The sequence below is a fragment of the Paraphaeosphaeria sporulosa genome (assembly GCF_001642045.1).
Source record: "Paraphaeosphaeria sporulosa strain AP3s5-JAC2a unplaced genomic scaffold CC84scaffold_7, whole genome shotgun sequence".
NCBI classification, from domain to species: domain Eukaryota; kingdom Fungi; phylum Ascomycota; class Dothideomycetes; order Pleosporales; family Didymosphaeriaceae; genus Paraphaeosphaeria; species Paraphaeosphaeria sporulosa.
Window position 1 is genome coordinate 1,416,347 of NW_017253366.1, and position 13,041 is coordinate 1,429,387.

Here is a 13,041-nt window from a genome sequence, read left to right on the forward strand (position 1 = left end):
CAACTGCAGTCGCATCGCGCTCCCATCTCCGTTGCAGCGGGCACCAAGGATCCGCAGGCGCTCGTCTCGTCCTTCCCGTCGGAACAATTACACGTGCAGCGCAAACCCACGCCTCCTTCTCCCCTCGCGTTGCTATCACCCTTCTGTGCGATCCACTCAGTATACGTCTCTCTCTGCTCGCCGCCAGGAGAATCGCCCAATAGACGCGCGCTCTAAACGACCTTGCCCGCGCCGCTTCCGCATTGGGATCCAGTTTCGCCGCAGGATGCTAGCGCTGATTGACTGGTTGAACATCTAAAATGGCGCTAGCAACTTGAGATAAAGGGACTGCCGTCGTCGTGCTCTTTATGAATGACAGCGCTTCTTCGTCGTGTTTACCGCTTGCCCACAGCCTGCGGGCAAGTTTTGTAGAGAAGAAAAACAACTGAAACCCCTACAATCGGTACACAGGTGCTCTCAGGTCACTTGAAATACGCCCCGATGGCTTCGACCGCTTGTTCTATCCTGGTGTTACTGGCCACTTTGGTCGGTTACTTCTTCTTCAAGTTGAGAAAGAACCGTATGAAGATACGGCGACTCCAACAAGCTGGAATTGTGAGTTAGTACCCCGCGGTCAGTCAGCATGGCTAACATTCGATGCCAGGATATGCCCGCTGAACATAGCTTCGTCTGGGGTCATCTCCTGCAGATGGCCGAAGCCCAGAAATCATTCCCGGTCACGGCGAGCAATGACTACGGAATCGCAACTCTTGCTAAACCGTTCACAAACGGCATTTTCCTCATCGACACATGGCCTTTTAGTCTACCTCTTCTTGTCATCAGCACGCCCACTGCCGCTAATGCGTTACAAAAGTACAGTACCTCACTTCTCAAGCCAGCCGACGTCAACGGACCTCTGAACACGCTCTGCGCAGGGCCCAGCATGATGACTATGCCCGAGGATCAATGGAAACAGTGGAGGCTCTTGTTCAACCCCAGCTTTAGCATCACCTACCTCACACAATTGGCACCAACAGTTGCTAGCGAAGTGTCGATATTTTGTGAGAAGCTGAGGAGAGTGGCAAGAGAGGGCAAAGTCATTCGACTGGAACCCCTCGCTTCGCGGTTGACGATTGACGTAGTCGGGAGAATCTCTTTGTAGGTCCACACCAAGTATTCACAGATTACTTCCCAATCATTGGTCAATTCGATGCTAATTGCATAGCGGCGAACCTATGGGCCATCAACACCGAGATAACCCGATCGCTGCTACGATCCGGAGTCAAGCCAAGTGGATAAGCTTTTCTCCCATCGTTGAGCCCTGGACTGTGCTCAACCCGAAAAGGCCATTCATTCTGTGGAATAACAATCGTCTTTTCAAGAAACACATTGGCGCGGTTATCGACAAGCGATTCGCTGAGGCCAAAGCTGCCACACTGGAGAAGCCAAAGGCAAAAGCGTTACTCCCTGCAGCTCTCGAAAGCTACATCATCGACGCTCGTAGGAATGGTGTATCGCCTGATCATTTGGATCCCAGCTTCAAATCATCGCTGATAAGCAATTTGATTATCTTCATGGTGGCAGGTCATGAAACTTCAAGCACCACGATATGCATGTGCTTCAATACTCTGGCCATGAACCCCGAGTATTTGTCCCGCGTCAGGGCCGAGCATGACATAGTGTTCGGTACTGATGTATCGACGGCGCACATAATGAGCATTGTCCAGCAGGAGCCTGAACGTCTCAATCAACTACCTTATACCTTAGCCGTCATCAAGGAGACCTTAAGATTATATCCGCCAGTATCCGGTATTCGTATGGGCACCCCTGAGGTCAGCCTCCCTGACGACTCCGGCAAACTGTTCCCTACAGAAGGCGTCAAGATCTGGACAAACCATACTTCAATGCACATAAACGCAAAATACTGGCCAGAGGCCGAAAAATTCCTTCCAGAACGCTGGCTTGCGAAAGAAGGTGATCGCTTGTATCCTACGAAAGGGGCTTGGCGTCCATTTGAACAAGGAGGACGTAACTGTATCGGTCAAGCTCTAGCGCTCATTGAATTGAAGTTAGTCTTGGTGATGACCCTCAGAGAATTCGATTTCGAACCTGCATATGCTGCGGACGATGGCGAGATTTTTGGAAGCAAGGCCTGGATTGCTGGAAACCAGGGAGTTGGAGGGACACCAAATCAGGAGTATCCGGTTCGTGTTCGGTTTGCCAATCGGACCTAAGATCATCTTCGTTCACTTCCGCATGTGACGCAACACACCGAGGTTTGATATCCAAATACCCTTGTACTAGCATGACTGCGAAGGCTGATCTACACGATTATTCTACGCGACTCGCTTTCATCCGATGCCCGATGTTTATTGTAGATTGCGTCGCGTCCAGTTTTGGCGAAGTGCGAGTTGCCCATTGGCCCGTGTGGGCCATGAATTACAAGGTTCCCCAGGTCTTCTCTATTCGGAACCACTCTAAAAAGCACAGAAACAACATGTTCACCGACCGAAATATCTTTTATAGGAGTAATATGTGGAGACAGGTCAATGGCTACGCCGGAGTATTATATACCAGCACCATTCCAGGGCAGGCGCGCTCCTAAGTCCACAGGCGACACCCTCGATTCTTGCATTATACTGCCCCATATCCTGCGTGACTTGCCCCAATATGCGTTTTATCTTGCTGCCTGTAGCTCTTACAATAGGGCTTTCATCGGCAGCGACGCTCATTCCTAAAACCGTCTTCGACTCAACAAGCTCGCTCACGCAGTACTTTTCTTACAACTACCCTTGGGGTACCGACCACAACGGAGGCGCGCGAATGGCCGCTTCGCATGCGGTGATCTCCACAGCTGGTACCCTCACGTTGACTGCGGAAAAGGTCTCTGGCCAGCCACCAGCCACGCACGGTGGCAAGCAAATCCCTATCAACTACCTCTCCGGTGCAGTCTACGCGAAACAACATTTCACAATTCCCTCAGGCGGTGGCTTCGTCTTCAGCGGCAGCTTCCAGGCTACCACTGCAAAGGGGACATGGCCCGCTTTCTGGCTCACGGCTGTGAATGGCTGGCCACCAGAGATTGACATGGCGGAATGGAAGGGCAGTGGAAAGATCAGCTTCAACACTTTCAACACCAGCAGTGTATTGCAATGGAAAGACGTGGACTATGCTAGCCCTGGGAGCTTTCATAATATCAAGTGCCAGGTCAGGGACAGGGGTAACGGGAAGGATGCGCAGGTGAAGTACTTCTTGAACGATGTTGAGGTCACGACGCACTATGGGAAAGACTACATCGGAAAGCCGTTATATCTGTGAGTGCACTTGATCGTTGACGAAAGTAGCTATTCTGACCCCAGTAGGATCATCAATCTTCAGATGGAAGGGAGCAGCGGCACACCGGGGCCATCTTCGAGTAAGTCGCGGAGCAAACTTTGAGACCGCATCGCTAATGTGCACAGATACTGCGTACTCCATCCGCAATCTAGAAGTTACGACGATATGAGAGGGTGGGAAGGGAGATCAGAGAACAAATACTCTGTTTCTGCATCTCAGCTGCGATTCTTAGTCGACATCGCCCTTCTCAGTGTCTTATATCTTTTCAAATGTTTAGGAACTAGTCCATATCGAACCAGCGATGCTCTGCGTCGTTCATGTTGGGTGTCAGTACAGCATCGAGCCTCGCCTTGCCCGACGGACGCCCCCCACGTCTCAGGCGAACGTGATCCTGCAGTTGCCAAACATGCGGTCCGGTCTCCGTCTCGAATGCCGACCTGTGATTAGGTACTAGGCTGATCGATCGTGCTGACTGGCTAGAGGCTTCACATCATCGATAGAGCTTTCGAGCCACTGCCTTCCTTCTTTTCTCAGCTCACATCCTGCTAGGATCACGACATGGATAGCTTATGCATGCCTAGACGTCTCGTGCTCTTCGCGTGGCTCCTCCAAATTACGATCCCTTAACCCCAGAAAAATAAATTAACCGACCATTCCGGTTTTCCCGGAAAAACCTCCTGCACCCCGCGTTGCACAACAGATGTATGAACTTCCACCAACACAAATGCGGCTCTGCAATATGTGCGGAAATATTAACAAATCTTCACACCATTATCATCGGAGTTGCGTTTTGTACGCCGTAGTGCGCGAGCTGAACCTGAAAAGCCAAGGCCTACTGTTGGCTGGCTTGAGGCCTCAAACACACGCTGATTCGCGCAAAGATAGAAATTCAGGTTGCCTCGTGTCTTGGTGTAGTATCCGAAAGGGCCGTCTCGGAAAGCGTAGCGATGCACTGGGCCAGTGTTCATGGCTGTGAGACCAAGGGTTGTGTACTATAAAGAGTTCATTGAATATTACCTCCTTGTCCCATCAGCAATCTACCTCAAATTCTCTCATACAAACTCAAAATGTATACGATCGCTCTGCTTACCGCTGTCGCGGCTTTCTTCGAGGCTGCTTCCGCGCACGGTACGGTTCATCTGAGCTTTGCTTCACTCGGTGAGGTCTTGCTAATCCAGCGATAGGATTCGTTACAAGCGTTACTGATAATGGTGTCGTGACCAAGGGTTCTGATCCTGTCTGGTGGTACTATGTCCAGAATGGCCAGGCACGCCCCGTTACCGCTGGTTGGGATGCTCTCAACCAGGATAACGGTTTCGTTTCGCCAGATGCCTTCACCACCGCCGACATCAACTGCCATAAGAGCGCTCTAGCGGGTCAGGCTTACGTCAATGTCAACGCAGGGGACACCATCAACTTTGTCTGGAAGTAAGATACTACAATTCCCCAAGCCCCCTGAGGTACTGAAAGATACTCACAATATATAGCACCTGGCCCGACAGCCACAAGGGTCCAATCATCAACTACATCGCCCCATGCAACGGTAAGCTCTTCTTTCCGAAGGATAGACTGTACGGTGCTAAAATTGGCGTATCAGGCGAATGCACTTCTCTCAGTCCCTCATCCCTTAAGTGGTCCAAGATATCCCAGGCTGGCCTTATCACGCCCGGCGGCTCCGGTACCTGGGCTACGGACAACCTCATCAAGAATAGCTTCACCGCGTCGACAGTTGTACCCAAGAACCTCAAGGCTGGTAACTACGTCATTCGCCACGAAATCATTGCGCTCCATGGTGCGAGTAGCGACAATGGCGCCCAGATCTACCCGCAGTGCCTGAACCTTAAGGTCTCGGGAAGCGGTAGTGTTGCGCCTACCAGTGGTGTGGCTGGAACTTCACTGTACAAGAGGACCGACCCGGGAATCTTGTTCAACTTGTACACCAGCCCCACTTCGTACACGATTCCAGGCCCGGCGTTGTGGACTGCTGCAAACTAGAGGAATTTTGGCTCCTTAGATAGATGGTCAACGACTAGGATACTGATCAAAGAGCGGGTCCTGTTGGAAGGCTACTTGGAGAGTGATGATCATACCATCTAGCTAGATAAGAGACAAATAAATCCACATGGAACGATTACATCCGAACGAGACCAACTCGAGCAACCTTCTACGCAGTATGGTGCAAAGGGATTGACTACTCAAGCTACGATTATACGCTAACAGGCATGCCCGAGTACTGCTTCGGAAGTTGCCACTTGTCTCTTTGAAAGTCTTTTGGCAGGAGCATCTTCACCCAAGGTCCAATTCGTTGCCATGTAGGGGAGGTAAGAAGTGTAACGAGCATAGCCTCGAGCTTCAAGCCCCACGCGCTCTGGGGAAACAAAGCTTGAGGCATCCCAGGCATAAGCCGCTGGCACTGGTCTGAGAATGGCCGCAAGGTCGTGACGTAACGTTGAAGAGCAGCAGGGATGTCTGAGGGCGAGCTTGCTATCTCGCCAGCGAGTACGTATGAGCCGACAATGGCGAGCGAGGTTCCCTGGAGAGTTAGCCTGCTTTAAACAGGAGTATGGGAGAAGTTTCGGAGCCTACCATTCCGGAGAGCGGGGAGGGGCAATATCCTGCATCACCCAGCAGCGCAATCCTGCCCTTGGCAAAGCCTTCCTCGCCCATCTTCACTTGCACAATCTCTTGCATGTAGAAATCATCCGTTGTCTTCATGCTGTCCAAGACCCTTTGCGTCTCCCACCCCGCCCCTTCGAACTCCCTCGCTAACCAATTCTTCGCACCCTTTTCATCCCTCCTCTTTACAAGGTCTTGAATTTCACTGAAGCGCTTGAGGTCCCAGTCGACTACTCCCATGAAGACGCGTGTGTCGTTGTAGGGTGAAGGCCTTGTGCACAGAATCCGACCTCGCGTCGCCGGATACCACTGTGCCCAGTGGCTGTCACTTTTATTTCGTGGAATGGTGAAGAACGCCATGTACTCGCCTAAGCGGTGGAGGTAGTCGCCGTTTTGCGGTCCATGGCCGAATGCTAGGCGACGCGTCCGCGAGATCTGGCCGTCTGCACCGACGACGAGATCGTAATAAGCTTGCGGGAGATGGTTTGTAAATTTGACTTGGACCTTGTCTGCTTGCGAGTCTTGCACGAGGTCTTCGATGGTCTCGTCGAAAACATACTCGATGCCTTTCATGCCTTTTGTTGCGTCGTAAAAGATGTTTGCTAGATCGGCTCTAAGTATTTCGTACCTGATGTGATTAGCGTGCTCTCCAGGAACAAAGACAAGGGTTATATACTCGCTCGTGAAGCTTTGGTTCTTGTCGTCCCCAGTCGCTGCCATTCTGGCTTTCGACACACCGTCTGAGTACACAAACTCGAAGCCCACTTCCGTCGTGTTCTTGTCCCGTATCGCCTGTTCAAGGCCCATCGCTTTCATGACCTCGACTGCAGCGCCTCGTATGTCCACTGCTTGGCCTGATGTTCTTGGTTCAGGTGCGCGCTCAATGATTGTGATCTGGGCGTCGACATTTGCTTTGTACAGCCACCAGGCAAGACAGGAGCCTGCAATACCACCTCCAGATATGAGGATCTTAAGCGGTGCCATGTTGTTGTCTTGTGAGCGAGAAGAGATAGGATGGCCGAGATCGAGAAACCGAGATAAGAGTCACTGTGAAGGTATTGTGTCGGAAACTATCATAGATATACTCAAGGTTCCATCGCAGCGGTACAGCCCTTATATGCTGCATTAGTTCCAAAGTGGTGTCACTGCTGCCTCCTGACATTGATTGCATGTCGAGTTGTTGTCTCCGCCCCATGACGCGACTGTTTTCGGTATTATTCGGTCTCGGGCTTACAGTGGCGTGACTCTCCGACTAAGACCGAACGAGGAATACCGCCCAGATGGAGGAAACAACCCAATGAAAGGATGCGTTGAGCTCATCGTATAGTGAGCGATCGTTCGGGTATGCTTGCTATGATGCGCTTTCGATTGTCGGCGTCTCTTAGCTCAGGCGTTCTTTTGGAATCTCATACTTACGCAATGAGGTTTCTCTCGTACCTCGCTTAGGTTCCTCGCATTCTTCGCTTCGAACCAAACACCGAAAGCTAAACGCTTGGAGGTCACCACAAAAAAGTATAACGTTAGCTGCGCATCCCACCTTTAATTTCCTGCATGACGAAGTGCACTTTTAGCCGCTGGAAATGCGAATGAACAAGTATTGGATCGGTGATAGATCGTAGCCAAAAACCCATCTCAAACGTACTAATTCAAGCCGTCGAGGTTACACGCCTATCGAAAATGTACATAGAACCATCACACAATAAAAAGTCTCTTCTTTGGGCATTAACAATATTGTCTAAGATTATACTCTTGATATGCCTAAGGTCCTTCCCTAGCACTTGTATTTGACTAGTGTGATCTTTGAGCCTGCACAGCAATTGACCCAGCAATCCTGTTCTGATTCTCGTTCACGACAGCTATCCTTCACAGCAGATATCGAATCAGGTGTCTCAAGCCCTGGTATTCTCCGTCACGTTTGCGACATTTTCGCCGGCCAAAGGGTGCTTACCCGCCTCAGCTTCCTCAGCCTTAGGAGCAGGGGGTGTAAGGGGTGCAGGAGGGCCAGCAGGGTGTTCGACAACTGCAGCAGCCGTCTCGGCGGGCAAGACGTGCTCAACAGTGCTCGTGGCTTCGGAAACAACAGTTGCGTTTCCGACAGGGTGGATGGCCTCCGCTACACTCGTGTTCTGAGCAGCTGGCTCGTGGAGAAGAGACGCATTACCCTTCGCGGCCAATTCTTCCGCGGCCTTCTTCTTCTCTTCCTCCTCTTTCTTCACCTTCTCAGCTTCTGCTCGTGCAGCATCTTCTTCAGTTTTCTTCTTCCCGTCCTCCTCCTTTAATTTCTCGGCTTCGAGCCGTGCGGCTTCCTTCTCAGCGTTCTCCTTCTCCTTGGCAGCTTTGTCGGCAGCGGCCTTATCGGCAGCAGCTTCAGCCTCGAGCTTGGCCTTATGCTCTGCTTCAGCTTTCGCAGCAGCTAGAAGATTTTCAGTAATGATATCTCAGGGAACTGTGAAACCAGTGTACCTTCTTGGGCTGCTTTGTCTTTTGCCTGAGCTTCAGCGACGTGCATCGCTTCCATTTTGGCAGCGGCTACATCAAGAGTTAACGGAAGATATCGAAGTGCACCCGAAAAGCATCTACCTTCTTGGGCAGCCTTGTCTTTCGCTTCGGCCTCTGCGACATGCATAGCTTCCATCTTCGCGGCGGCTGTGGACGTTTAGCGGTCTGACAGATTGATATGGGACAACAGAACGAACCTTCCTGGTGCGCCTTCTCCCTAGCCTCAGCTTCAGCTACATGCATTGCCTCCATGGCGTCTGCCTGAGCTTTGTGATCCGCAGCTGGACGTAATCAATAAGGCGGTATAAGTGTGGGGACATGGGCCGCGTACCTGCTTTCTCCTCAGCAGCCTTCTGAGCTTCCGCATCGCCAGCACTGGGCGCCTCAGGTGTAATTGCGGGTGCCGGCGCAGGTGCGGGTGCAGTAGAGGCAACGGCACGTTCGTCATTACGATTGATTGGGAGCGGCCCGGCGACCACTAGAGACACGGAAAGGAGCGTGAGAAGAGAGTATGCAGTCTTCATAGTGTCGGCGATGGGGATGCAAAGCGATTGAAAAGTTTCAGGATAGAAAATAGATCGATGATGAAGAGAACGTGTCGAGCTCTGCTCTAAATAACCAAGTAACGCGCTGCGCAACGAATGTCAGATCAGAAGATCAAAGAAGAGAAAGAAAAGAAAGCTGAATAGGTTGATGGGAACTCTTAGTGATTGCATGCGAGAGCCGATATATACTCAAGCCAGAAAGCTCAGACCCAGGACATGTGAGTGTTCCAAGACTTGACGTCGTACCGTGGGCCATTTGATGGACTAGGAGTGTTTGGCGGAGAGTTTCCTGCGCGGCTAGTGCTGCCCGAGCGAGTGCCTAGAGACGGGTGAGGCGATAGCTGTTCACAGATGTTGCAGAGGAAGGCAAGCGTATTGGTCGAAATGTGCGAGTATCGAATACTCGACCAATTAAGTCGCGCGCGCAGAAAATAATAATATCAGCATACAAACGAATATTCGGGCCTATCGACTTCTTGGCCGAACAGGAGTCGTTAGAAATGTCGTAGCCAAGCTAGCCACGGGAGGAACGACATCCCTCTGACAGTCCCGAAATGGGGCTGTGGCGCGGATAGCCGGACTGATGAAGCGTGTCGCGTCTCGAAAATCCTTTTCAGGGACTGCGACGGCTGAGCACTAGAGGCACGTCCACTTTTGAACACAAGAATGTATACATGGAAACCTGTGTTTGTTCTCGGCGGTATCATAGGAGATGACGGATGTTGGACGCCGTTTCATTGGAAGCTAAATCTAGCTCGGTCGTGTTGGTTTCCGAGGACACTATGTGGTTGTTGCGGAGTGCAGAGCCGTAGGCTGTAGCAAGATTGCCTGCAGCTGTAGAAAGGCTGAATACCGAGCTCTCCATTTGATAAAAATTTGTGTGTGTCTTGAGGCACGGTACCTGGGGTATTTGGGGAAGCTATGGGGACCGTTGAACGCGCTGCCTCTGGCTTGTATTAGCAGTCAGATGTTGCCAGAGGACACAGCGTACTGATAGCGAAGAGCGACGATCGACCAGAGGCCAAGTTGGACGCAACGCAGAACAGAGGCAACAATGATTATGAACCAGCCAGGATAGGAGGCGGCCCTGACCAGTCGGATCGAAGGCTGCTCAGTCGCTATAGATGAGCCATACAAGCCGTCGGCAAATGAATGGACAGAGAGGCATCTGAGATATCTTCTTGATCACATCTAGCACCTTCAGCCTTGGTTGCTGGCCATTGTCGCGCCACGACGAGGTCCCGCAATGCGCTAACCGAAGGAAACACTACCGATGATCTTCTCCCCTTGGATCTGCATGCGAGTCGTCTACTATCGCAACATCAAATTCCTACTTTCCCCAACTGTGTAATCTTCCGGTCTCGATAAAGTTTCTGCGCATCGCTTTTCTCTTCTAGTAAACCTTCGCAGCTTGACTTTGCGCCGTTCCCCGCCCAGTTAGTGCGACGCCAGGCCTGGGCCGGCTTCACTGACATGAGGGCCGGCCTAGCACCAGGCCAGCGCCGAATCTTCAACAGGCTACGTGACTCGCCCGATGGCGTGGACTCGGTAACTCCGTCCGCAATTCTTCGACTTTCGAACTGCGTAAACGCGCACCGTCAGTCCGCCACAAGCCACCATGCCTCCCGCTTCTGCCGGCCAGACCACGACAGCGGGACCACTCCGGGTGCGAGTGCACGTGGAGAAGATCATTTCGCGGTACTACTGCAATTCAATGATTTTCCAACGGCGTTCACGCAGTGACTGGACCCATCGCTCGTGGCCCCCTGTCTGCGTGCGATTCAGGCCATGTTGACTACAACACCTGTTCACAGTGCGTCTGCGCGACGTTTCACAGGCATTTCTGGGCGGACGCAGTTCATTGGCATGTGTCCTGGGTCAAAATTCCATCCAAAGTTAACGAAAGCTTGCGGAGATTGGCTTCCATGCGATGCCCACTATCAGCTTGCGTCTTCCAAAAGTGGGTCTCGAGCCTGGCTCGGCTGCCTCCAAACATACAACCAACTGGGCTTCCTGTACGCAGGCTACTGACGGAAGTAGAAGCATCTGAACTCTCGAAGGGTGCTATCTCTGCCCTAATGAAGATGTTCTGGGTGGCCTTGGGAGGCGCATGGTCCTGGTCGGCGAAACATGTGGCCGAGCAGGTTGTAGCAACTGTTCCACCAAGGCTATTTACTCTCGGTGTGTTCGCTACCAAGGACGTGACTTCCAGATGCGGTCTTGGTGTGAGAAAGCTGACAACGCAGTGTCAATGCGTTCGACCGCGTATTTGTCTATGGACTAGTTGCACCCGGCCCAAAAGTTCACGAGCCCAAGCTGCGATCTCCTCCGAGGCGTGTATGGCACGCGCCTAACGAGATGGCCCCAGGCGTTCTCTGTGAGCCAGTACGCACGATAAGATTGTTGAGTACACAGCCACGGGACGTTCACGTTCGTCCTTCTGTCTGCACAAGTATCGTCGTAATTCCCATTCAAATACCCGCTCACTTACACTCGTGGACGACATGGTCCTGCGAGCGATTGGCATGGGTAGATCAGGATTTGCTGAAGTACCGGGTTATTGACACGCTGCTGTCACGAAGTTGCAGCAAGCACAATTGATTTACATGCCTCCGCTTGGTTGCTGATCCACCAGAAAGATAATTCCCGTTCTTCAGGGATCTCTGGTGCAACCGGTGCATGGAAGCTGTCACACGGACTTGTGGTCGTCCTAGGATGCACCTAGAAGCGGCCCCATCTCGTCAAAAGGCACGCAAGCACTGACGGCTAGCGTTGAGCGGGGCAGCGGCTGAGCAAACCTTATGTGTGAACATTTACAAGGGACGTGCTCCCTAGTAAGCTGCCCCTTCTCGGTACCTGTCTATTCGTCCAATAATTCCATAGCCCGTGGCGATTGAGGCTAGTGGTATCTCGGAGATCCAGGGCCAGAACGTGGTAGGCTGTCGGTCGCGCGCGCGCGAAACAATGCCACACGCAAGCTGCACATTCAAAAAGATTCCAAGTCCCGAGCCCACTTGACCATCCTTTGCGTCTCCTTGTTCACTTTTTGACTTGCTGAGGCAAGTTTTCCTAATCATGGCTCCCACGAAGACTCTCGAGCTGTGCAACAAGGTTACTACGCAAGGCAACAGCATCTCCATACGTATGTTGGAGTATCTGTCCTCGGCCAAGAATCCCGTCCACGGTGTCCAAACCCTCGCAACCGAATTTCTCGAGCTAAGCCGCCTTATCTGGTCAATCGAAGCTGGCTTGACAGAATCCTCCCACAAGCGCAATGCCATCCCTGCTGAGGTCACCCAAGAACTCGACAAGCAGTTCCGTAGGATCAATGATGAGTTCATCGTTGTCAATCAGATGATGCTCAAATTCTTGGACAACGAGAACAAGAAGGGCGGATTCGGCAGAGCCTTCCGCATGATGTTCGCAGACACAGACGTGGACAAGATTCGAAACACGTTGATGAAGAGCCGTGACCAATTGAAGATGAGCTCTGCCATGTTCCGGTGGTCGCTCGGAGATGCTAAAGCTGATTCGCAAATGGGCATCGGGTACACTGGATTGATCGCAGCTCTCGAGCGTCTCAATCCAGGCAGGAGCAATATCCTTCTGCCTATGCAACCACCACCAAATTCTTCGCCGCCTGATGTCCCGTCAAAGCAACCCTCCGTGCAGGCTTTTTCGATTGATCACAGGTCGATAGACCATGGGTCTATACAACGAGCACCGCTCGGTGGTATCGACCGTGTCCCGTCGCACAATGAATTGCCACGCCCTCATACGCCGCTACGAGACCGTCCATCGATCCACGATTTCCGCAGGGATGACAAGAGAGAAGACTCCGGTATTGCGTCCGGTATAACTGATATCCAAAATCACTGGCGCGCACCCAGCGTGAGATCGAGCACCTCCGTCCGCGACACTATGTATCAGCATAATGGCCAATACCATGGACAGCCCGGCTACGGGGAACACTCATCAGACGACTCAGTCAGATCTCGCGCCTACATCGACGACGATATGCACCACCTCTCGATCCAAGAACGTTACTCTCACGAACAAGCACATT

General features: G+C 52.0%; 5 protein-coding genes across 5 annotated transcripts; 3 read left to right on the plus strand and 2 right to left on the minus strand.

The window, feature by feature from the left end:
- Nucleotides 1-348: 348 nt before the first annotated feature.
- CC84DRAFT_872493 (cytochrome P450) lies at nt 349-2,431 on the plus strand. Its single transcript, XM_018187739.1, has 3 exons — nt 349-594; nt 644-1,137; nt 1,205-2,431. Exons 1-3 carry the CDS (start codon nt 481-483, stop codon nt 2,211-2,213), a joined length of 1,617 nt encoding a protein of 538 aa, XP_018034277.1. The 5' UTR covers nt 349-480; the 3' UTR covers nt 2,214-2,431.
- CC84DRAFT_872515 (uncharacterized protein) lies at nt 2,432-3,933 on the plus strand. The gene is made up of 3 exons (XM_018187742.1): nt 2,432-3,293; nt 3,342-3,394; nt 3,441-3,933. The coding sequence occupies exons 1-3, from the start codon at nt 2,650-2,652 to the stop codon at nt 3,482-3,484; spliced, it is 741 nt and encodes a 246-aa protein (XP_018034278.1). The 5' UTR covers nt 2,432-2,649; the 3' UTR covers nt 3,485-3,933.
- Nucleotides 3,934-4,382: 449 nt separating this feature from the next.
- On the plus strand, nt 4,383-5,455 carry CC84DRAFT_1207156 (glycoside hydrolase; the record flags this gene model as incomplete). Its single annotated transcript, XM_018182077.1, has 4 exons — nt 4,383-4,443; nt 4,500-4,743; nt 4,803-4,858; nt 4,913-5,455. The coding sequence occupies 4 exons, from the start codon at nt 4,383-4,385 to the stop codon at nt 5,308-5,310; spliced, it is 759 nt and encodes a 252-aa protein (XP_018034279.1). The 3' UTR covers nt 5,311-5,455.
- On the minus strand, nt 5,382-7,155 carry CC84DRAFT_1166068 (FAD/NAD(P)-binding domain-containing protein). Its single transcript, XM_018178867.1, has 3 exons — nt 6,608-7,155; nt 5,902-6,559; nt 5,382-5,848 (listed from the first exon to the last, which is right to left on the minus strand). The coding sequence occupies exons 1-3, from the start codon at nt 6,913-6,915 to the stop codon at nt 5,522-5,524; spliced, it is 1,293 nt and encodes a 430-aa protein (XP_018034280.1). The 5' UTR covers nt 6,916-7,155; the 3' UTR covers nt 5,382-5,521.
- Nucleotides 7,156-7,820: 665 nt separating this feature from the next.
- CC84DRAFT_1219167 (uncharacterized protein) lies at nt 7,821-8,954 on the minus strand (the record flags this gene model as incomplete). Its single annotated transcript, XM_018183060.1, has 5 exons — nt 7,821-8,344; nt 8,395-8,460; nt 8,512-8,577; nt 8,628-8,711; nt 8,762-8,954. The coding sequence occupies 5 exons, from the start codon at nt 8,952-8,954 to the stop codon at nt 7,821-7,823; spliced, it is 933 nt and encodes a 310-aa protein (XP_018034281.1).
- Between the last annotated feature and the right edge of the window lie 4,087 nt (nt 8,955-13,041).

Bases quoted from the DNA above. Each gene is read 5' to 3' on its own strand.
- CC84DRAFT_872515 (XM_018187742.1), top strand. From the start codon at position 2,650: ATGCGTTTTATCTTGCTGCCTGTAGCTCTTACAATAGGGCTTTCATCG. The intron at 3,294-3,341 runs GTGAGTGCACTT...TGACCCCAGTAG, and splicing joins ATCGGAAAGCCGTTATATCT to GATCATCAATCTTCAGATGG. The intron at 3,395-3,440 runs GTAAGTCGCGGA...TAATGTGCACAG, and splicing joins CACACCGGGGCCATCTTCGA to ATACTGCGTACTCCATCCGC.
- CC84DRAFT_1166068 (XM_018178867.1), bottom strand. From the start codon at position 6,915: ATGGCACCGCTTAAGATCCTCATATCTGGAGGTGGTATTGCAGGCTCC. The intron at 6,560-6,607 runs GTATATAACCCT...TAATCACATCAG, and splicing joins AACCAAAGCTTCACGAGCGA to GTACGAAATACTTAGAGCCG. The intron at 5,849-5,901 runs GTAGGCTCCGAA...CTAACTCTCCAG, and splicing joins CCTCCCCGCTCTCCGGAATG to GGAACCTCGCTCGCCATTGT.
- CC84DRAFT_872493 (XM_018187739.1), top strand. From the start codon at position 481: ATGGCTTCGACCGCTTGTTCTATCCTGGTGTTACTGGCCACTTTGGTC. The intron at 595-643 runs GTGAGTTAGTAC...ATTCGATGCCAG, and splicing joins GACTCCAACAAGCTGGAATT to GATATGCCCGCTGAACATAG. The intron at 1,138-1,204 runs GTAGGTCCACAC...CTAATTGCATAG, and splicing joins GTAGTCGGGAGAATCTCTTT to CGGCGAACCTATGGGCCATC.